This window comes from Crocodylus porosus, unplaced genomic scaffold, assembly GCF_001723895.1.
Source record: "Crocodylus porosus isolate Cpor-Errol unplaced genomic scaffold, CroPor_comp1, whole genome shotgun sequence".
In the NCBI taxonomy this organism is placed as follows: domain Eukaryota; kingdom Metazoa; phylum Chordata; order Crocodylia; family Crocodylidae; genus Crocodylus; species Crocodylus porosus.
The window spans coordinates 230,302,431-230,324,288 of NW_017728886.1; the positions used below are offsets into that span (position 1 = coordinate 230,302,431).

Consider the following 21,858-nt stretch of genomic DNA (forward strand, 5'->3'; position numbering starts at 1 on the left):
CTGAAGACTATTAATGCAGTGCAGCAAATGACCTTATATCCAGAGTTGATTGCCAGTGTATTATATCAGGCATCTGGTAGTGAAGTATGTACATTTGCCCTGCTTTCTTTGTATTGTACTATAATGTGTATGTCAGGTTTTGTATGCCATGTGCAATAAATTTTTTTTTACCTGAGTGTATGTGATCTGAGCACAGCATTGGGGTTAAACTGCAACACTCTAAAGTGTAGAAAAGTGTTGGCCTCTTTTCACTCTCCTCTGATCTGTCCATGGTGTCTCCTACCTTAAGCTCTACCACTTGTATTTTTTCTACTCTTACACTTGGAAACTACTCTGCAGTCTCATCTGCCATGTCTCCACCTTCTTCAAGATCTTTCCTTAAGCTTATTTTTTCACCTACAAATTATAAATCTCACTGCAGTAGGATATAATCAAACCAAAAAATGTAAAATTAGTGAAACATCACTATATATCCAGAAAATAAAATCTTCGTCAAAACAGATGCAGGTTTCCCTTGCTTTATGCTGTACATGCATTCCTGGAAAACGGTGCATAACTTGAATTGTCATAAAGGGAAACCACTTTACAATGTAGCAAATAGGGACATGTTCCAAGACCTTGACTGTACTGACCCCCTGACCCATTTCTACCACTTTTACAAGACAATTTTGGTACTTCCCAACAGCAGACAGTACGTACAGGCACAGGGTAGTATCAAAAAGGGAGGTGGCAGCTACAGAAACACGTGTCACAGACAATGAGTGAGGAGCACAGATCCACACAGGAGACTATATTTTGGTGTGTGTCACTCCTACAATGCGCCACACAAAGCGACTGCAGGCTTCCATAGTTGCATAAGAGTGAATTTACCTTGCATATAATGAATTTTTGGTATAAAAAGGGCCATTGCATATGAGTGAATTCATACATACAGAACCCACATAAAACAAGGAAAACCTGTATTCACAACTCGATGATGCTAATTTATACTGCCTCCCATCAGAAAAAGAAAGTATTTCCATATTGTATACTTAAATTATAAACTTTAAAGGACAAGGGACCATTTCTTCCCGGTTTATAAAGCACCCAGCACACTGTTAGCACTACATACATAGTAAATAGTAGTAATTTACAGTTTCAGCTCAGTGCCGCTATGTCTCTTCGTTTTTGTAATTTCAGGAAGTTATTGAACCAGTGTATTTCTACATTGGTATAGTTTTTGGACTGCAGGGAATTTATGTGACTGCATTGTTTATAACCAGTTGGGTTATGAGTGGGACTTGGCTGGCAGGAATGCTGACTGTAGCATGGTTCATTATTAACAGGTAAGAAAAACATCTTCTACATAATTTAGATTGTCAATAAGGCATTCTAACAATATTATTAGAACTGGCCAGTGCATTTTCAGTGAAACTTGTTTTGTCAGAGTACACTTTTGTTGAAGCTGAAATGCAGAGATGTATGGATTTTGATGAAGCTTTTCATGAGAAGGTTTCTGAGATGCAGAGTGGACTTTAGGAGGGAGGGTGTGTGTTTAACCTAATTCTATTTTGGGACAGAAATATTAAAATGTTTCTTTTTTTCCTTTTCAATGGAGAAGGAAAACAAATTTTAAAACCTTCAGGGTTGCAAAATACAATTGTCATTCTCTGGCCTGCAATCAGTATCACAACAGTTTTTGTTTTCCTGCTTCAAACAAAATGAATAAATGTATTTGTTTTCTAAAAGCTGTTTTTTTGAATTTGCACATTCATATGCAAAGTAGAGTCCCTTCTTACCTTGATGACCCTGCTATCCAAATTTATTTAACATGTTTCACGTACATGAAAATTCCCCCTGCCAATAGAAATGACTGTAAAAGCTGAGAGGTAATTAGCCATGTTAGTTGGAAGTCAGGCAGAACACAAGGTGGAGGTACACCTCATAAAGTAACTGAATCAGACATGTATAAAGCTTTCGAGCCATAGCTCACTTCATCAGATGCTATGGAAGCACATGCGGAGAGCTGGCTATGATATAGCAGTAATGATTAAATGTAAAAGATGGAGAAGGGGGGAAAGGCTTATTTATCTCTGATCCAGTTAGTGTTTAATAGCAGTCAGCAATTTTTTCAGATGGTGGGCTCGAATGATCCAAGAACTCAGGTCAGAGCTGAGCAGATAGATGGGTGCTAGGTCTCAGATCCTGCTACGGCTTCTCTTTGTTTTGGGGGATGCCTCTGGGAGAGGACCCACAGTGGCAAGAAGAGAGTATCTGCCACTGAAGCCCCCATCTACTGATGCCCCATGTCTCTGGGATGGATCAGATGGCTCCCTGGGCCATCGGGTGCCAACCCGTGATCTGAAGGTGCACCTCTACTTTGTTTTCTGTTATAAAAGCTGGGAGCTCATTCCCTCAACACTAGGTTTTGATCTTGAGTTCTGCTCCTGCTTTTGTCTCTGATTTGCTATGTCTGACTTCCTGTGTATCTAAGAGTTATTAGCGGTTATTAATCACTTGGAGATTCTTGGAAGAAAAGAACTGTGAAAGTGCAAAGTAGTGTTGGTATATCTGAAGCTGAACTGTTGAGGAGCACCTTCTTTGGAAGGTGTAAATTCATCACTGTGGTTGGCAAGTAAAAAAGCTGTTAATCAGCTTGCTGGAAGCAGTGCAAAAAAATGGTAATAGTGAATAGTCCTTTTTTTTTTTTTCCTCAACAGCTAGCAAAATGAAATAACTTTGGAAATGTGAAGGCTTAAAGTAGATAGAATTCCAAATTGGACCACTGTGAGGGGGTCAACAGGAGCAAAAATTAATTTTCAAAAGTACCTGATATAAGGGAGTATTAGCTGAATAAAAGTGATTAAGCATACTGGAATGTGTTTAGTTAGAAATCAGTAGAAACAAGGCTCTAAATGCTCAAATCACTTTTGAAAGTTGTGCTAGGGCTTTGAAATAATTTAGGTACTTTTGAAAATGTTACCTTTGGCTCAGGTAGTTTGAATGCTGTCAGGTCACTTTATATGGAAAAATCCTTCTACTTTCCTTCTCTGTGTTTTCCGTCCATCAGTAATCTTCATCTTGTCAGTAATAGTTTCAAAATAGGATAAATTTTCTGCTGTTTTGGTTTAGTAGCACTACTCTAGAGTGTTGATACTTTTTGCATAAAGTAGCTTTGAGCAGTTTGAGAGGGTGCTTTTTCTAAATTATATTATGCAATAGAATCTGTTCTTTCTGTCAAAAACCATATTTCATTTTAATGTGAAAAGCAGCCCTTATGGGCTCAATCCTATAAAGTTTAGTCATGTGAGAGGTCCAGATAATTTTGTGGGACTCTCCATTTTGATGCTGTTTTAAACTTATAACTATTACTTGTAATGAAATGGCTTTTGCTTCTGATAAGAAACATAATGCATTTAAGCAGTCACAAAAGGAATGGCTTACTAGTAAGGCATCTGTAACTTAGGTTTTCCTTAATGATTTTATTTCATAAACCATTTAATAGTTTTGTTCTTCTGTACTTTGTTTCAGGACAGATACAACAAGAATTGACTATTCTATTCCTTCAAGGGAAAATTGGGCTTTGCCATATTTTGCATGTCAAGTTGCAGCTCTTACAGGCTATTTAAAAAACAACATAAATTCTTCTGCTGAGGTAAATCAAATATAATTTCTTTAAAAAATGCAGTTTGGAGAAATGTGGTCCAGAGAAGTTATCTCTGTCATCTCATTGTCTTACTAGGCAGAAAAAGAAGTAAAAATTGTTTGCTCTTAGCAAAGCAGCCACCTGAAGCATTTGTGTCACTGCAAAGAGATCCTTCTGTCCTCTAATGCTATTGGGGAGGTTTTGAGTCTTGTACTGATGCCATCAACTAACTCACTTTTGAGACTTGTCAATTTTTTTTTCTTCATCATGAACAGTTTGGCTCTTTTCATCGTACTCAGGAATATGATGGTGGACTTGCTTCCTGTCCCTTTGTCAAGGGAGTTTTTTTGGACATATCTGATCACTGTCTTAATAATGGCACTTTCTCTCATTAACAAACATGGGGTAGATTTGGGGGGGTGGGGATGAGGGAAGAAGAATTTGGTTAACTAAAACATGACTGTGTATCAATGATTTTTAAGACCTCTTCATTTTCATCTGCAGTACTAAAACACATAGAAAATAAAACTGCTTCCTGAGAAAATATTGGCTAACATTTTATTAAGTATTTTTGTTCCTTAAACAAGTAATTTCCATTCCTAGTGAATAGATATTATGTTTTAATAGTTTCTCAGTTTTTAGTGGTAGAAATTCAGCATGATTAAGGTGTTTTTTTGTTTCCCTAGAGTTTTTGCTACCTGTTGGTGAGTGCTGCAACATACACTTTCATGATGATGTGGGAGTACAGTCACTATCTTCTGTTTGTCCAGGCTGTGTGCCTCTTCCTGCTGGACAGCCTTACTCTGGTACAGACAGAGAAGGTATTTATGACTTGTTACAGCTAATTTTGTTGAAATGTGAATTAAACCTTGCTACAAGGTTGGGATTTTAAAAGGCCAGAACCTGGGATCTATCTGTAATGTATGTAGTACTGTGACTTTTTAAGTTCATCCTCACATCCCTTTCCTCCTGGACCTCTGTTTTCCTGGCTTAAGTCTGAGAAAAGAGCCTGAGGGATGCAAATGCCCTCAAGGGGCTGAAGGTAAAGCCATGATTTGGTATACAGCTACACCCCCTTTGCTTTGGCCATATCCCCCTTTCCTTGTTAGGTTGACAGCAAGAAGGGCAGTGGCTCTACACTACTGGAGGAAGACATTTTAAAATGCTGAAGTCCTGAAATTCTAAAGTAGAAGACATTAAGTCACAAGTTTTGTATTCTTCAAACTTTTCCACTGCTTTGGAAAATATGGTGTCACTGTAGCTAATTTTATTTTATTTTTTCCCATTAGGTCCATGAGGTATACAAAATCTATCTGTTTTCTCTCTTCTTGGGATATCTCTTGCAGTTTGAAAATCCAGCATTATTAGTTTCTCCACTCCTAAGCCTTGTAGCAGCTTTAATGCTCTCTAAATGCCTAGAGGTAACAAAAATAACCTTCTGTAATTCTAAGATGTAATTTTTTTGCTTAAATTGAACTCCATATACTCATTTTTAAATTTAATTGCAGGTGAATATGAAAAAGGGCACCTTTATTTCAAGGCTCCTGAAAATAATGCACTTTTACTTAGTATTTACAATAACAGTGACACTGAATTTTTTATTAAAGGTAAGATTTATCTATTGGAAGAGCTGTTAAATTGGATCATATCATATATGGAGGGATGTGATTATCTTGCCAAAGTAATTTTAGTAAAAAACTTTTGAAGTGACATGTATCTTGTGCTTCTAGCATTGGACTAAGTTCACGGCATATGGAAGAATTAAAATTGAAGCCATTATTTTATAGGGAAAAACTTCCAATTTGTTTGCTGCTAATAACTCAGGTAGCTATTTTTATTGAAACCAAATGAAAGATCAGGTTTTATGTTGGGACAGAAGCCCAGTCTGTTCTCTCATAGGCATGGATTGCAAATCATATTTTAATTATTTATTAAACCTGGTTCAACATCGTTTTCTCTTTTGAGTTGGATGGCGTATGTAGATGGGGCCAAACATTAAAACACATTTTAACCTAGGAAATGAGCAAACAACCAACGAGTGACAAGTTTCAAGGCGGACAATAATTTTCACTCTTTCTGGAACACGGAAGGGGAAACTATGCCTTGATGGGAGTCTCAAAGGCCTGGGAGTTGACAGGGTTTTGGCCTGGCCTTCTATTTTGGTGAATAAATTATTTTTTTGGATACTCTTTAGGACAGGGGCAGGCAATTATTTCAGATGGAGGGCCACTTACCTAGTCTTGGCAAGTTGTCAAGGGCCGCATGGATAGCCCTGCCTGTTGACAGGTGCCCTGCTCCCTGGTAGTTATCTTGTGACCAGAAGTCCCACCACCTAATCCCTGACGTTTGCCATCGGAAGTCCCTCTCCTTGTCCCTGGAAGTACTCCTTTCAGCAAGGGGTTTTGCCATCTCAGAACCAGAAAAATACCAAATTATATTCTAAAAAGTGAACATCTACAACATTCATTAATTTGATTTCAGAAAATATTTTTGTCTTGATTTACACGCGTTTGTACATAGAGGTGACTGCACAATAGCTTAAAATGAAGTCTTACTCTTTTATATATTGTGAGGGGGTGGGTATTGCTTTGTGGGGGGCTGTGGGTGTGGGGGTATGGGGTTTGTGTGGGCGGGAGGGTGGCTGGGGTGTGTGAGGTGTTGTGGGGGTCTGCCTGTATGGCAGTGTGAGGGGGGCTGTGGGTGCATGTGTATTGTGGGGTGTGCGTGTGGGACTTGCACTACAAGCACACATGCACTCTGCCCTTGCCTATGCACATGTGCTTGCATGTGTACCTTCCCCCCCCCCACTGGCATGTCCCTGTGTTCCCAGTCCCCTGATGCAGCCAGGAGCCAAGTAGAGCAGGATAGGAGCAGAAATATCAGGGAAATGGCTGGGGGTGGGGATAGGCTCCTGCTTCCTGCTGCCAGCTCCTGTCATTAACAGGCAGACAGGAGCAAATAAATATTAATTTACTAAAGTTTAGGGGCCCCACAGGCTGGATAGAATGGCTTGGCAGGCCGTATTGTGTTTACCCCTGCTTTAGGACCTTGTCTATACCACATCAGATAGGTCTTGGGGAGGACAGGTCTGAGCACACCCTACACACACAACTCTGGTAATGCACTCTTAAGTGGGAAGTTTGCCTGTGAAGCTGGATTGGGACTCGGCTGACAAGAATGCTGATTTGGGTGTATTGGGTCAACAAGCTTGGAAGGGTAAAATATGCTGTTGGTTCTCTACAAGACCCACTGCTGAACCAAGGTAGACAAACCTGAACAGACTCCAAACTGTGTTTGATTGTGCTACTTAACATAAAACTTAAAAAGAAGAAGAAAGAAACAAATCCTGAAAACCAACACAGAAATGTTATGTTTGTTGAGAAGTTTGAGAGAACTCAAATTCTGTCTTTCTACCACATTAAACCTAAGTCTTATGCTCTTGGGCACATAGAAAAGCTGGCTGATCTTGCGGAATGGATGAGCTGAATTTATCTGGATTGAACAAAGTGAATTAAGAATTTGAATGGTAAGGGACCAATGTGGTTTTGCTAGGTCAGGGCCTGGCTGATTAGATAAGTCAGCTGGCAGGTCCTTTGAAAACTGGGCACTGAGCTAGCAAACCAGTCTTTGCCATGCTCTTGGTTAGTGTTCTGGAAGTTGGTTGGCAACTCTTAACTTGCCATATGGTTCGTGTACCTGAATGAAGTGAGGTATATAAGCTTGTATACTAAGCAAAATTTACTTTAAATAAGGCTTGACTAGCCTGTGAAATATAATAAATAAGTTATATGAGTTATTGATTGTTTTAACTGTATTTTGGAATGTGTGATCATTCAGATTAAAAAATAGGATAGAGAATAAAAAGAGGACATGACGGCAGTGTTCCAGGCACTGTTAAATTTTCTCCACAAAATTGCTTTTTCAGATGTTTGTCCCCCATAAAGAAAATGAGCATTTGTTGAAGTTCCTTGAAGTAAGGTTTGGATTAAACACAACTAAGTAAGTTTGAGTTTTTCATTTACAGGTGTCTCAAATACACAGAATTTAAAATCACTTTAAAAACTACAGGAGTTAAACTTGTAAAATTTATTGTAGAAGAATTTAGGAAGGAAATTTTTTTTTACTTGCCCCAAACTTTTAAAAATTACATTAGAAACTTTTGCTGTCCAGGATGAACTTGGATTTCTGTGGCATTTCAACAGGGATAAAAGTTTGGTTCAGATTTTTAAAAATATAAATAGCCCCATGGATAGGAAGGAAAACAACCTACCCCTAACTAATATTGCTGAAAATAGTTAGGGGCTAAGATAATGAGGTGAAACCACAGAGCTAACCTTTTTATAGTTGAGAAAAAGAAGTCTTCCTGCCAGTTAATATTGCTTCAAAGTATTTTAGTAGCTAAACCAAAGGAATTATTCCAAATAAGAGTTTTGGAAAATGGTAACCTAAGTTGAGATGAAAACGTTAGGTTTTTAGGAAAGTGTTTCCTTAACCGCAATAATTGGGCACAGAATTAGACACTCGAAGGTAGATGTTATCGATGCAGTTTGTTAGATGAGATATTGCAAAACTTGGGGACTTGACCTGCGAGAGATCCTGGGAGCCAAGCCACATTTACAGAAGTGTGCAGGTATAAATATTACCAACATAAGCCTTATGTAGTATTGTTTGATATTGATACAATTATATCTGTGCATCCTCTTACAGAAGTTTGTACTTGTGGCTTATTTTAGTCATGGGATTAACTTACTTTCAAGACATGAAATACTACATTTAAGACTGCTGTTAAGGCAGAATAGAAATGAGTCTTCCCTAAGGAACTGGACAGTGTTCCCTTGGAATGATAGGAGTTTGGTCTCTGGTCACTTGAGGCATTTCAGAAGGCCTGTCAAAATCTTTCACAATTCACTGCTTTTGAGAACAGTGTCCGCAGTAGTGGGATTGCTACTAGGATGACAGTGCAGCTAAAATTTTTAGAACTCTTCTAGGCCCAAAGTTATGGGTTTCTATAGGCCCCTGTATGCTATAACTCATCACTCGTCAGCTAGGTACAGACATTCAGAAAGATCGATTCTGCCTCGGGCGAAGTTGCACAGTTTTCTGTAGGCACTGTAGTTTAGATTGGTAGTGAACTGAAACACATTTGCCCTTTGGTGAGAGGGGCACATCACCTGCCTATCTTAAACTAGGCTCCACCATTTTTAAACCAGTGTATGTATGTTGAACTTTTGTTTTGTTATGGGTTTAGACTGGTTTCTGATCACTTATATAAGTAAAAGTATAATGTCTGTACCTCACCCTACAGTGGACGTGGTACTACAGTGTAAGGGTTTGCTCATTCTGGCTATTTCAGCTCTCCTAGTTCTGTATAGTGTAGATTCAGAAAGAAGATGGAAGAGGACTGAGATGAAAGTCTTTGCAAAGGTACATGAGATAAAGAGTTGGACACATTTAGTGCACCACTTACCTCACCAGTTTTGCATTTTTGTGGAAGATGAAAGACTTCTGGCAATTCTTAAAGTCCATAATTTCTTTCTTGTTTTTTCAGCTGAATTCTTTTGTGAGGAAAAGGGTGAACAGCCAAGAGGTTAAGATACAGGATTAGAATTTGGGAATTTCTTTTTTGGCTTTGTGCTGGGCTTCCAATGTGATCTGTAGGCAAGGCAGCACAACTTTCAATTTTTTTTTTTTTTTTTCCCCCTCTCCTTTTTAAATGAACATGCCTCCTTTTCTCAGAACTCCCTTTGGCTTGCTTTATGGATATCCACATAAGGGTTTTGTCACCCCCACAATGACACTTTTAAAATGGGTTCTTGATGTAGAAGTGCTTTTAAAATGTAATGTAATGATGTCTTTTGGATCACAGAAGATACTTTTTCAAGAACAAATGTGAGACACTTTCTAAAACATACTTACAAAAACATTTTCTATCTGCACATATTGTTATGATTCTGAAATAATTTGAGATTACTGTGAACAGGCTAACTGACTGTTTATTATTTTAAATGTGATCTTTTTGCCTTACTAGGAACTTTACAATGAATTGGCTCCTTTGTCAAGAATCCCTTCAGGCACCTTCCCAAGACTTTTTTTTGAGACTGACCCAATCATCTGTATTGCCTTTCTATATTTTAGTTTTAATTATCTGCCTTTTTTCTGTAACTCAGGTCATCTTTAAGAGAATTGGGTAAGTAGCTAGCTTTATCACAATGGAACACTTTTTAAAAATGAATTAAAGATCATGTGAATTTATATGTACATAAAATCAGAAATCTCCTCTTACATCAATACATAAATCTGTAAGATCAGAGCATAAAACTGTGTTACATATACCAGATACAGTTTGAATAGAAGGGCCCTTCTGTGATTTCTGTGGTCATTTTCCCTGATGAGAAATTCATGGCCTGTCCCTGCTGCTGGAAAGGAGGCAGTGGCAGGGGGCTGGTATTTTTTTAGGGCTGTCAGTTTATTACTGTCCTCTTTATTATTTAACTTTAGGTATTTGTAGACTGTTATTATATCACCCCTCATTCTTCTCTTCAGGCTAAATAACCCTAGTTATTTCAACCTTTCCTCATAAGTCCTGCTTTCCAGGCCTGTAAATTTTTTTTCTTGCTCTCTACTGCACTCTTTCCAATATGTCCACGGGATATTGTATGGGGTCCAAAGCTGTCATAGTCTTCCAGGAGAGGCTTCTGTGCTGAATAGTGCAGAAGAATCACTTTTCTTGATTTGCAAGTGACATTCTTGTTAATACAACTCAGTATGCTGTTGGTTTGTTTTTTTTCTCAACAAGAGCACACTATGGACTCACATTCAGCATGTGGTCCACTGTAACCCTGCAGGTCCTTCTCTACAGTACTACAGCTTAGTCAGCCATTGCCCAGTCTGTATTTGTGCCTGCAGTTATTTTGTCCCAAGTGCCAAATTTTATACTTATAATCTGGGATAACTGACTCCCTTAGCCATTCATTGCTTGTGCCCCCAGTGGCTGTGGTCACATGGCAGCAGTGAGTGGGGAGCTCCTGCAGATGCCTCTGGTGCTGTCAGTGGCTGGGGGAGAGGTGGTGAGAGCTGACCAAGGGTTGGCAACCACTGGCAGCCGCCAGCAGCATTGGCAATATCCAGCCGGAATCGTGAACCACCTGCAGATGCTGCCGGCGGTGCTTTTTATGTAGGGGGTGCACTGCCATGCTCAGGGTACACGTACACCCCCTATGTGTCACCCCTGCCCTCAGCTCTGCCTGCATAGAAATGCTACTGCTTCTGCAGGACAGTTTCTTTTTAAACTTTGTGTAGAAGTAGAATCAAAGTGAGGTATAACCTCACTGCTGCACAGTCCCCAGTAGCCCCCTGGTTCTCTCCGGATGGATTCTGCCCCTCCCCCATGCAGCTAGTGGAGGGAAAAGAAGCATCTTACAGCATCTCCATTCATCTTACCCACTGAAGACACATGCCCCAGTTTTGGAAAGCTAACTTTTTGGGGAAAGGTGTGTGTGGTATGCAAGTAAAAAAAATTTTAAGGATTAACTTAGAATTTCTTCCTTACCGTCCCAACCCTCTTTTTCTTACTTGGGGAAATGAAAAATTTGTTTCATGTGTAAAAATAACACTGTAGGTATTGTATTACTGGGATTTGTAATAATAAGGTTAAGGATTCTTGCACCCCTTTTTCTGATCTTAAATTATAGATGTAGTTACAGTGATTCTGTGGCTTTTCAATTGATCTAAAAATGGGCGGGCAATTATTTTGGCTGGAGAGTTGCTAAATGAGTGTTGGTGAGCTGTAGAGGACCACATGGGTAGCCCTGCCCCTTGACAGGTGCACTGCCTGCTGGTCATTAACTTGGGACTGGAAGTCCCATCCCTAACCCCTGACTTTTGCCTCTGGAAGGCCTTCTTCTTGCTCCCCGAGAAATATTCCTTTTGGGAAGGGGGTGGTTGCCATTTTAGAACCAGAAAAAAAACAAATTATACACTAAAAGTGAAACACCTACTATAACATATTTTAATTTTATTAGAAAAAATATTTTTTTCATGATTTGTTTGCATAGTGCATATAGAGGTGATTGCATAATAACTGAAAAATAAATTCTTAGTCTTGTATATTGGGGGGTGTATGGTAAGGTGTGTGTGTGGGAGGGGGGACTGGGTGGCGGTGTGGCTGTGTGTGGGGCATAGGATATGTTGTAGGTTGTGTATATGTGGAGGGTTGTGTCTGGGTGTGGGGTTGGGGGGTATATGGGTAGCCCCCCACACTTCCCCCATGATGCAGCAGCAAGCAAGGTGCTCATGCTGGTGCCCAGGAGGGCACACCTCTGGCTAGTGCTGCACATCACGGCGAGGGGCTCAGCCTCCAACAGGCAGTATGTATCGCTGGTACTTCCTGCTGGGCACAGGAGGGAAGCCCCAGGTGCTGGAGCCAGCTGCCTTCCCTGATACAGGCTGCCTGGTGGAGGCTGCACCCCTTGCTGTGATGCGAAGCGCTGGTTGGAGCCACGCCCTGCCAGGCACCTGTGCTAGGCATAAGCACCCTGAATGCTGCTGCTGCCACTGCCTGCCAGGGCTGCGCACCATGGGTAGAGTGTGGAGAGTGTCAAGAGTTGCCCACCCACCCTCCCTCACACCTGCATGCTGCCCACTCGAGCTCCACGCTGCTGCTGCCCCCTCTCCCCCCAGGCATGGGCTCCATGCTGCCCTCCACCCTAGCCCCATGCTCTGGGTTCCTACCCAGTTGCAGCTGCAGCCTCACCCACCCTTGCTGCTTCCCTACCTGCTGCATGGAGCTAGCAGGAGACCAAGGGAAGCAGAGCAGGTCCCCAGGGGCTGCAGCAGTGGCAGCCCCAGCTAGAAGCTATGTATTGGCTGGGCTGGGCCCCTCCACCCATGAAAGTGGGAGCAAGGCGCAGTAGGGTATGTTTGTGGGTATGTGTATACATGGGCACCTTGCTTCCACCCTCATGGACAGAAGGTCTGAGTGGGGCACATTTTGTTGGTGGACACTGCGGGCCAGATGAAAGTGCTTGGCAGGATAGATCCAGCCCGTGGGCTGTATTTTGCCCTTCCCTGGCCTAACACCAATATTGTATTAGAAAATTAAATTTTGCTCGTAAACATCTTGTTTAGAGGTATTGCCATAGTACTTACCCCGCATGGGGACTGGAACCCTACTGCACAAAGCACTGTATGAACACAGACTATAAAGATGGTCCATGCCCCAAAGAGTGTGCAAAGTATTAGGCAAGAAATGACTGAAAATTGCAGACAGATCGGCATGGGGAGTCAGTAAACAGTACAAACAATATTAGTATTATTTGAAGGAAGTGCCAGAGGCTTAATAGTTGTTAGACACTTTTTATAGAAGTCATAATCTGCAATAGTATGCAAAGTAAACTCTGCTTTGTTTCCCTCTAACTGCAGTGGTGAACCGCTCAAAGAAACTGTTACCCTGGAGGATGGCAAAATCGGAGAGAGGCCAGAGATAGTTTATCACATTGTCCACACACTTTTACTGGGTTCTCTCGCAATGATTTTAGAAGGGTAAGTTTTGTATAGATTTTTGTTTTGTAAGGGTTAACACATTGCTAACTGAATATGGTACACTCATGCTTCCACAAATATTGAGACCATTTCTAAAAGAATATTTTGCCATCCAGCGTTCCCTGTTGAGTGTACCTGATTGAACTTTAGTAGAATATACTGAAGTGTATTTGGGTTCCCTAAATACATTTCTTTATGCTCTGCCTGGCATAAATCTGAGAAGTTAATTGGAACACAATTTAAATGTTTCCCTCTTCATCTTCAGCTGCTGAGCTGAATTATTAAATGCTGATTTTTTTTCCATTGTAATCTCACATCATTCTTTTGATTCACAAAGTTTATTGTGAAACAAAATTTTAAAAAACCTGCTTGTCTGTCTTTTAGTTGTTTAGAGAATTGCTTAACATGTCAGGCAAACATCTTACAACAGTTTAACCTTTTAAAAAGGTATTCTAATAGTTTGACAGATGCCATTGTACTGTTTAGATTAGAACAATGTTATCTTTCCTGACTTCCAGACAAACACTAAAGAAATTAGTGTCTGAGTGGTATCCGTCATGCCACATCATAGGTGTTCCTATTGTATGCATCACTCTGGTGCCTGAACACTACAGATTCTGAAAGCAAACAAACTGTTTTGTTTTCAGATGCTTGAGACTGTTTTGAATCATCTGTTTGGAGGAATCAAACATCAGTTTTGGGTAATGGTAATTGCTCATCAGAGATGCCCTAGAGCAAAAAAAGACAATTAACATCCCTCACTAGCTTGAATTTTTTTTTTTGGTCTTCCACCCCCAAATTCTGTGGATTATTTCATTTTCTTTGGCTGAGACTTTTTTGATCCTACTTGACACTTCTGAACTTTTACAGTGCTCTGGATTGCAGCAGAGAAACATGTTTGGTCTGCTAGCAGAGATCTCCTTTAGGTTTCCTTATTCTGTTAAGTGTTTGACCCTGAATTGACTGAACTCCTTAACTGACTGAATTCTCCTGAGCAGGGTTATTCATAGAGAGGTTTGGAGGTGACAAAGTTTGTTTATCAAATAATCCAGTTGAAATACATGCAGTATCTTATCTTTGGATTCTTGGGATGTTTTCCAGCATGAAGTACTTCTGGACTCCGTATGTTTGCATGCTTGCTGCATTTGGTGTATGTTCTCCTGAGCTTTGGATGACACTTTTCAAGTGGCTTAGACTAAAAGCTGTGCACCCAATATTACTGGTGAGTAACTGTTGCCAATAATCTATTGCTAGATTTTACTAATAATGAACACATCTCTTTTTTCGCTTCTAAGCAGTGAGTAAATGAAAGTTGGAGGGTGGGAGGAAATCGAAAGACTGGAAAATACGACAACTAGGGTAAATGCTATTTAACTGTTGTGTATGAGTAAGAAATCTTCAGGTGAAATGATAGAGTAAGATTTGTTCAGATTAGTTGTATATTCATTTATACTACAGTCTCTGAAAGGCATCCTGACTTCAAAGGATCTGTGTTATAGTGAAAATTGGGGTTTCTCAGTTCTTTCAGCTCTATTTTTAAGGTGCTGAGTATGCTTGGCAGAAAGGAGGTGTGGTCTGCATATGTTTTTATCCCTCTGTATTTAAAGCTGAAAACAATTTATAACATGTTATTTAAGAATAAGTAATTAATATTTGTACAAAATGGACATGCCACTTTCTGTGTAAATATATTTTCTTCAAGAGTTGCCAAGGCATTTCCAATTGTAGAATAATTGACAGTTTTTGCAAGAACGTACTCGTTCATCCATAATATAATCATAAATTGAATGTCTTCTTTTATGGTAGATCTGCTTTCCTTTATGTAGTTAATTAGCTGATTGCACTTCAATTTTAACTCTCAACAAGATGCACTTATTAACAACTGTTGCCAGAACAGTATTTATGCTATTCCCCCTTCTGATCAAGAGAAAGGTTGATCGATGGGAATACTATTGTGCTGTGTAATGGAATACTGTTTATATATGTTGTTTATTGTGACTGAATGAGAGGGTGCCTGTAAGTTTTAAAAAAAGTTTATTGGCATAGTTCATTCTACATATCCCTTCATTTCATTTGCATATTTGAGACCTATTTCACTTTTACTTCCTTGCCTAATTCATGGATGCACTTCATCACATTGAGCTGACTGTTGAATTACTTTGAATATTATTACTCATGTTACAAGGGGCTAACTTCTTCATTGTTTAACCAAGCAATTTCTTTTCTGTTCTCAATGACTTTTGCCTGGCAGACTTGCAGAATTTTTCCTATTGTCATTGTAGTTCCATGTGTGGGAAATGAAAGAGTGGTCTCTAATCATTTATTCTTTTTAATAATTTAGGCTCTTATTCTGAGTATGGCAGTCCCCACTATAATAGGTTTCAGCTTGTGGAAAGAGGTAGGTAAGAAAGTTTCTTTTGATTAAGTGTTTGCTGTAGACACAGTATAAAGTCTTAGGAGTATCTAGTCTACATTTATATAAAATAATCAGTAACATCAGACTGTATCCATTATTAAAAGCATTTTTGTTTTATGTTTAAATAAAAGTATATATATTCCTTACTAATAAGGATACATAATCATAATACCAGGTTTAAATTATAACAATAAAAATATTAATATATTTCATTACAACAATAATTATACCATTTTGTTGTTGTTATATCATCTTTATTATAATTCACATTATATTTGTTTAGCTAAAGACAAAATACCATTACTGAATTTATAAAGTGATTGACTGTATTTTCTTTATTGTAATTAGAATATTGTATAAGCATGTCATTCTGTGCTCTTATTCAGTGAGAAGCTAAGGTTAACTGAAGGTAGAATTACAGAAAACAGTAGTTTCTTTTAAGGACATCCTGTCAACTAAAGATGGATTTTTTTTCATTTCCAACTCTTTATGGAAATATTGTACTCAAATATAGTATTTGAGTATTCTTTCTTATTATAGTAATACTCAAATAATATAAGACGAAAGAAACAGATCTGTTCTTGTGTAAAGTAAATGTTTAGTTCTATAATTGAGTTCAAAATCGCTATTTCCTAGCAGCTGCTTAAAATTTCAAGTATTTGATGGTTTGCATATGCAACAGGATCTGTAACCTGTAAACCATGTACATAACGAGATAAGTTTCAAATAGTCTAGTTGTTTTAAAAATTTATAATAATAGTTAAAAAAAACAAAAAAAACCCAGCATCAGAGCTGAGTTCTTATCTCCAGTAATTTAATGTTTGTAGGGGTGTATGATTCTAATAGCTAGCAGTTGAAGTTCTGATATGATGTTAAATGTATTAGTATGATGTAATTTTTTCCCTTGTATTCTGTCAGTGTAATAAGTGCTCTGAGAGGAGCACAGTGGCTTCCAAAACTTGCTAAATGTAAATGTTATAATTTTTTCAATTGACTGGGGTCTGTCCCTGAAATTCTCTTAACAAAAATGTTTCAAGTGTTTGGACACTAGAGGGCTCCATATATTGCAAATCCAGTTCTCCATTAATTGTCTATATGCACATTCCACTGGTGGAATTAATGTGTGCGCCTTTTAGGCTCAAACTTAAAGGCTCTGGGAAGTGTAACCAGATAGCTTACATTTATGTTTTACATGAGGCTCATTGTACTTTTTGCATAAAGGGCATAAAAAGCTAAGCATGTCTTTAATGCCTTGTGTGCAATAGCCAGGTTTTTAAATATTTGCATAGATATTCTCCCACTGTCCCCATTTCTCATAAGGAATCTAGAAAATCGTCTTGGGATAAGTTATTGGGACACTTACTACCCATATCATGGGCCATGATTGCTAGTACCTTGGCCACAAGGACCATATTTGTCTGTGCTAGTATGTCCCTGTTCTGGACCATTCAGAAATAAGTACCCTGACAGACTGTACTGCCCTTCCTTACTTATTGGCCTCTGCCACTCAGGTTACCCCATTGACTTTGCCCAACTGTACTGGGAAAGGACTGAGTCTACATGTCAGACTCCAAACTTCTGCTCATTTTGCATATTTGTAGACTTCTTGTTTACTTTAGCTTCTCTTCTACCTTGGAGAACTCATAAAAACAGCATTTGGTAAAGCAGTGTTTCAATCTCTTTTTTCCCCCAACTTTCTGAGATTCCCATCTCCAAATGAACTTTGATTACTGTGTTAGTCAATCATAAATGGAATGTGCCCATGGAAGATTATTTGGAGGCAAATGAAAAGTACTGTAAAAGTAACCAGAATTTTTCGGAATGTGTTGTTCATATACACCCTTTTTCTCACTTCCTCTGCTTCCTGAATTTCTACAGTTGAAAGGAAATGGGGATGGTCAGTGTGCTCTGCCTTTTTATGCTCTCAGTGCAGACACTAAGCAGCTTCAGGGTGATGTTGTGCTATGTAGGTACTGCTGGTCAGAAAGGCTAGGGACAGAAGTTACACACAAACTGGTTTAAGTGATCAGAAGCTAGTTTAAACCTGTAACAAAATAGAAGCGCAGTGCACATAAAACAGTTTGAAAATGGCCATAACTGGTTTAAGATGAACCCAGTTGAATGTAGTATCAGACTCAACTGATTTAGGTCAAACTGGTTTATGAAACTTCTGTCCCAGACCCCTTCCTGGTTCAAGTTAAATCAGAGTCCCCTACCATCCTAGCATTTTGCAGTGCTGGGCTGGGCTGTTCTGTCTGCTCCAGAGAGCAGGGCTGGCCCTGACCCTCTGCTCCCTATCTGGAACAGTGAGGGCTGGCTCCCCCAAGCAAACCCCTGCTGCAGTCTGGGGTCAGGGAGAGGAGTTAAACTTCCCTTTGCCCCAAGTACAGTGGCCTTGCCCTGCTAAACTTACTGCTAGCTGTGACTGTGGACTACAAATCCCAGAAGCACCTGGAAGCAGGAAGAGGAAGTGATGAGCAACACTGAAGAGTCCTGCTGGTGTGATTCTAGAGTGTAAATCCCAGAGGCCTGAAGCAGGGGGAGAGGAAGCAAACAAACAGCCCATGTTGGCTGCGTGCCAGAGAGCTGTGATCTAGTGCCCCCCAGCTTCTGGCCTGAGCCACTGCAGGCATGTGGTTGCATTTCCTGAATCAAAAGTGAATGTCTGTTCATTTGCTTATTGATTCAACCTTTGCAGCTTAGACTAACCTTCAGAGACTGAATCAATTCAGCCTCAGGCTTTTTGACTGTCTGTACTTAGGCCCTGTGACAAATCTAGGGCTCATTGTGCCCAGCCACAGTGGAACATATATATAGAAAAGGTTTTTTGAACTATTGTAAGGTAAGAAACTTGACATTAAGAAGTTGTTATCCTTGCATCATAAAACTGATTATCAGAGTAAGAAAAAAAAATTACAAAATTGTTAAAAGTTCTGGATATTGCATTTTTCTCAGAAACCATAACTTTATACTAAAAGAAATTGATGCTGTGGTCGATTAGGAGACTACATCTATTAGTAGAGGGTATTGTGTGTATATATAAAGCTGTTCTCTTCTGTAAAAGTGTAACTGCAATTTAGTTTACTATTTTATGCTTCAAGTTAATGTTTTAAAAGTCAGAGGGAAGAATTTGGTGTTGTTAGGTTTTTTGTTTTGTTTTAAGGGCTTTAAATGGTTTAATACTCTTAATTCCGAAGGATTTACACAGAAACTGAATTAGTCTATTATATATATTTATGCAAGGAGGTTATTAAAATGTAATTGGTTATTTGAAACTATTTGTTTAAATATCACATGTTCAGTGATGAGGTATATCATTATGAAGCTATTTTACTGTGTAAAGATACTACTCCATTTTTCTGTTTTACTGTGACTCTTGAATACAATTAAGAACTGACTTTTTTTTAAGGACAAATGTAAAATTAATGGTTGGGCTTTAATATTTTAACAGAGAGGGATGGGAAGCTTTGAGAAAAGAGAAGAATTTTAATGCGTTCAAAATACAAATGCCAAACTTGCATAAAATTACAATTTTGTTGTATTCAGTCCACCTGATGGTTACTAAATACCTTATCTAGTAATGCACACTATTGGGCGACTTAGACAAGTTTGTTATTTGTGCATAAATGGTAGCAGGATCGGGGTAAAAACTGTAACTTCATTTTTGTGTGTGCATTTGAGGGAATATTAAGAGAAAGTATGAGACTAGCAAATGCTGTCTAAGTGCAGGGAAGGCATTTACATGAAAATGATACTTTGAAGGAAAACAAGGTTTCCAATAAATAGTTTACTGGATTCCCTTCCATCTCAGAATATCTTAACTTTTGTTTAAAATGGCACAAGGGAAGAGACTTATTTGACTTTTCCCTGCAGTTTTTTCCTAGGATAATGACCGAGCTTTCAGAACTGCAAGAATTTTATGATCCAGATACAGTAGAACTCATGATGTGGATAAAGTAAGTATGGGATTCTAGATCTCTTTCCCCCCAGGTTCTGTTGTCTAAAATAACATTTTTATCAAACTGCAACTGTTAATTTGAGTCTTCCCTCTATGCTTCATCATGTGATTTGGAAAAAGGGAAATTAGGGATTGAACTCTTGATTATTAGTCCTGTAGATTTTGGCCTGGACTTCTTCAGGACCAGAGAGAGTTCTTAAATGAGTTATCTTGCTTATGAGTCCTGGATGACTGGAAAAGGGCAAATATAGTGCCCATTTTTAAGAAGGAAAAGGAGGAGGATATGGGGAACTACAAACTAGTCAGCCCAGTTTCTATACCCAGAAAGATTATGCAGCAGCTCTCTGAGGAATCCATTGTGAAGCACTTACGGGACGACAAGGTGATCAGGAACAGTCAACATGGATTCGCAAAGAGCAAGTTATGCCTGACCAATCTGATTTCCTTCTGTGATAAAGTGACAGGCTCTGTGGATGAGGGGAGAGCAGTGGGTGTGGGATACCTTGATTTTAGCAAGGCTTTTGACATTGTCCTCTGCAACATCTACATTAACAAACTAAGGAAATACAGTTTAGATGAAAGCACTGTAATGTGGATTTGTAACTGGTTTGATCGTTGTGCTCAGTGAGTAGTCCTCGATGGTTCAATGTCTGGTTGGGTAGAGGTATCAAATGGGGCTCCCAAAGGGTCTGTCTTGAAGTTGGTATTCATAGAATAATAGAAATTAAGGGCTGGAAGGGAACTCAAAAGATGGAGACCACACCCCCCTGCTCTGGGCAGGAATACTGCTGAGATCACATGATCCCAGCAAAGTGTCTGTCCAGCCTCCTCTTGAAGACTTCCAAGGGTGGGGGACTGCATCACCTCCTTGGGAAGCCTGTTCCAGATTCTAGTCACCCTAACCATAAAGAAGTTCTTCCTTACATCCAACCTAAAACTATCCTCTAACAGTTTAAGTCCACTGCTCCTTGTCCTTCCCTGGGGCACCCTACCGAACAGTTTTTCTCCCAGCTCCTGATATTCACCCCTTACATACTTATAGACAGCCACCAAGACCTCCCCACCAGTCTTCTCTTCACTGGGCTGAACAGTCCTAGATCCCTTAGTCTTTCCTCAGTAGGTTTGTCCTCCAGGCCCTTAATTATTTTTGTGGCCCTTCTCTGAACCCTTTAAAGATTCTCCACATCTTTTTTCTTTTCTTTTTTTTCCAAGTGTGGTGACCAGAACTGGACACAATACTCCAGCTGAGGTCTCACCAGCACCGAGTAGAGAGGAAATATCACTTCTTTAGCCATGCTTACGGCGCATTGGCTAATGCATCCCAGTATGCTGTTAGCTCTGACTACAGTGTTGCATTAGCAACTCATGTTCATCCTGTGATCAGCCATAACCCCAAGGTTCCTTTCAGCCATCATGCTGGCCAGGACATTTCCTCCTAACCTATATTCATGTCGCTGATTACTTCTCCCCAGATGAAGCACTCTGCATTTATCCTGATTGAACAGCACCCGGTTCCTCTCTGCCAACCTTTTCAGCTTGTCCAGGTCCACTTGGATCTGCATCCTGTCCCCTGACGTGACCACTCTTCCATATTATCTGCAACTTGGCCAGCATGCTTTCCACATCCTTATCTAAATTGTTGATAAAAATGTTAAACAGCATGGGGCCAAGAACCAAGCTGTGGGACAACACTGGCCACTTCCTGCCAAGATGATACAGACCTGTCCACCAGTGGCGATGTGTAAGGGGGTCCACAAGGGTGCATGTGCACCCTCTGAGAGCACTGGTGCACCCCCTGACAGGCAGTGCTCCCCACTTACACGATGGGCAAGGGAGGCAGGCTGGAGCGCAAGTGCCCCCCCCAGTGAGTGCTGGCTGGGGAGTGGGGGCACCAGGTGAAGCACTGTTGGCACTTCTGGGTGTGCCGCTGGCATTTCTGGGAGAACTGCTTGTGCTTCCCAGTTGGTGAGATCAGCCACGGTCGCTGACTGGCTAGTGGAGGGGGCCATGTGCCCCCACCTCAACTCAGGTGGCACAAGTCGCCCATGCTGTCCATTAACAGTCTCTGGGTTGACCCCTAGCCAGTTCGCAGCCCATCTGACCATGGACTCTGGCAGCCCATTATCCCCCAGTTTATTTTATGTGACCATCATGGGAGACCATATGGAAGGCCTTTTTAAAATCCAGGTATATGATATCAGCTATGTTAGCCATTCCTACATTCTAGCCGTTTCATAGTTTCATAGTTTCTAGGGTCGGAAGGGACCTGAACAGATCATCTAGTCCGACCCCCTGCCATGGCAGGAAAGAGTACTGGGG

The 21,858-nt window shown here is 40.0% G+C and overlaps 1 protein-coding gene across 1 annotated transcript in view; it reads left to right on the forward strand.

Moving 5' to 3' along the window:
- The window catches only part of DPY19L4 (dpy-19 like 4 (C. elegans)), a 69,015-nt gene that overhangs the window by 14,012 nt on the left and 33,145 nt on the right, over nucleotides 1–21,858 (forward strand). The window contains exons 5-16 of the mRNA XM_019545358.1: nucleotides 7–84; nucleotides 1,180–1,325; nucleotides 3,511–3,634; nucleotides 4,312–4,446; nucleotides 4,915–5,046; nucleotides 5,134–5,232; nucleotides 7,551–7,624; nucleotides 9,654–9,812; nucleotides 13,046–13,165; nucleotides 14,267–14,387; nucleotides 15,507–15,563; nucleotides 19,455–19,537. Of these exons, the coding sequence (XP_019400903.1) occupies nucleotides 7–84; nucleotides 1,180–1,325; nucleotides 3,511–3,634; nucleotides 4,312–4,446; nucleotides 4,915–5,046; nucleotides 5,134–5,232; nucleotides 7,551–7,624; nucleotides 9,654–9,812; nucleotides 13,046–13,165; nucleotides 14,267–14,387; nucleotides 15,507–15,563; nucleotides 19,455–19,537 (1,328 nt within the window). The remainder of the gene's footprint in view (nucleotides 1–6; nucleotides 85–1,179; nucleotides 1,326–3,510; nucleotides 3,635–4,311; nucleotides 4,447–4,914; nucleotides 5,047–5,133; nucleotides 5,233–7,550; nucleotides 7,625–9,653; nucleotides 9,813–13,045; nucleotides 13,166–14,266; nucleotides 14,388–15,506; nucleotides 15,564–19,454; nucleotides 19,538–21,858) is intronic.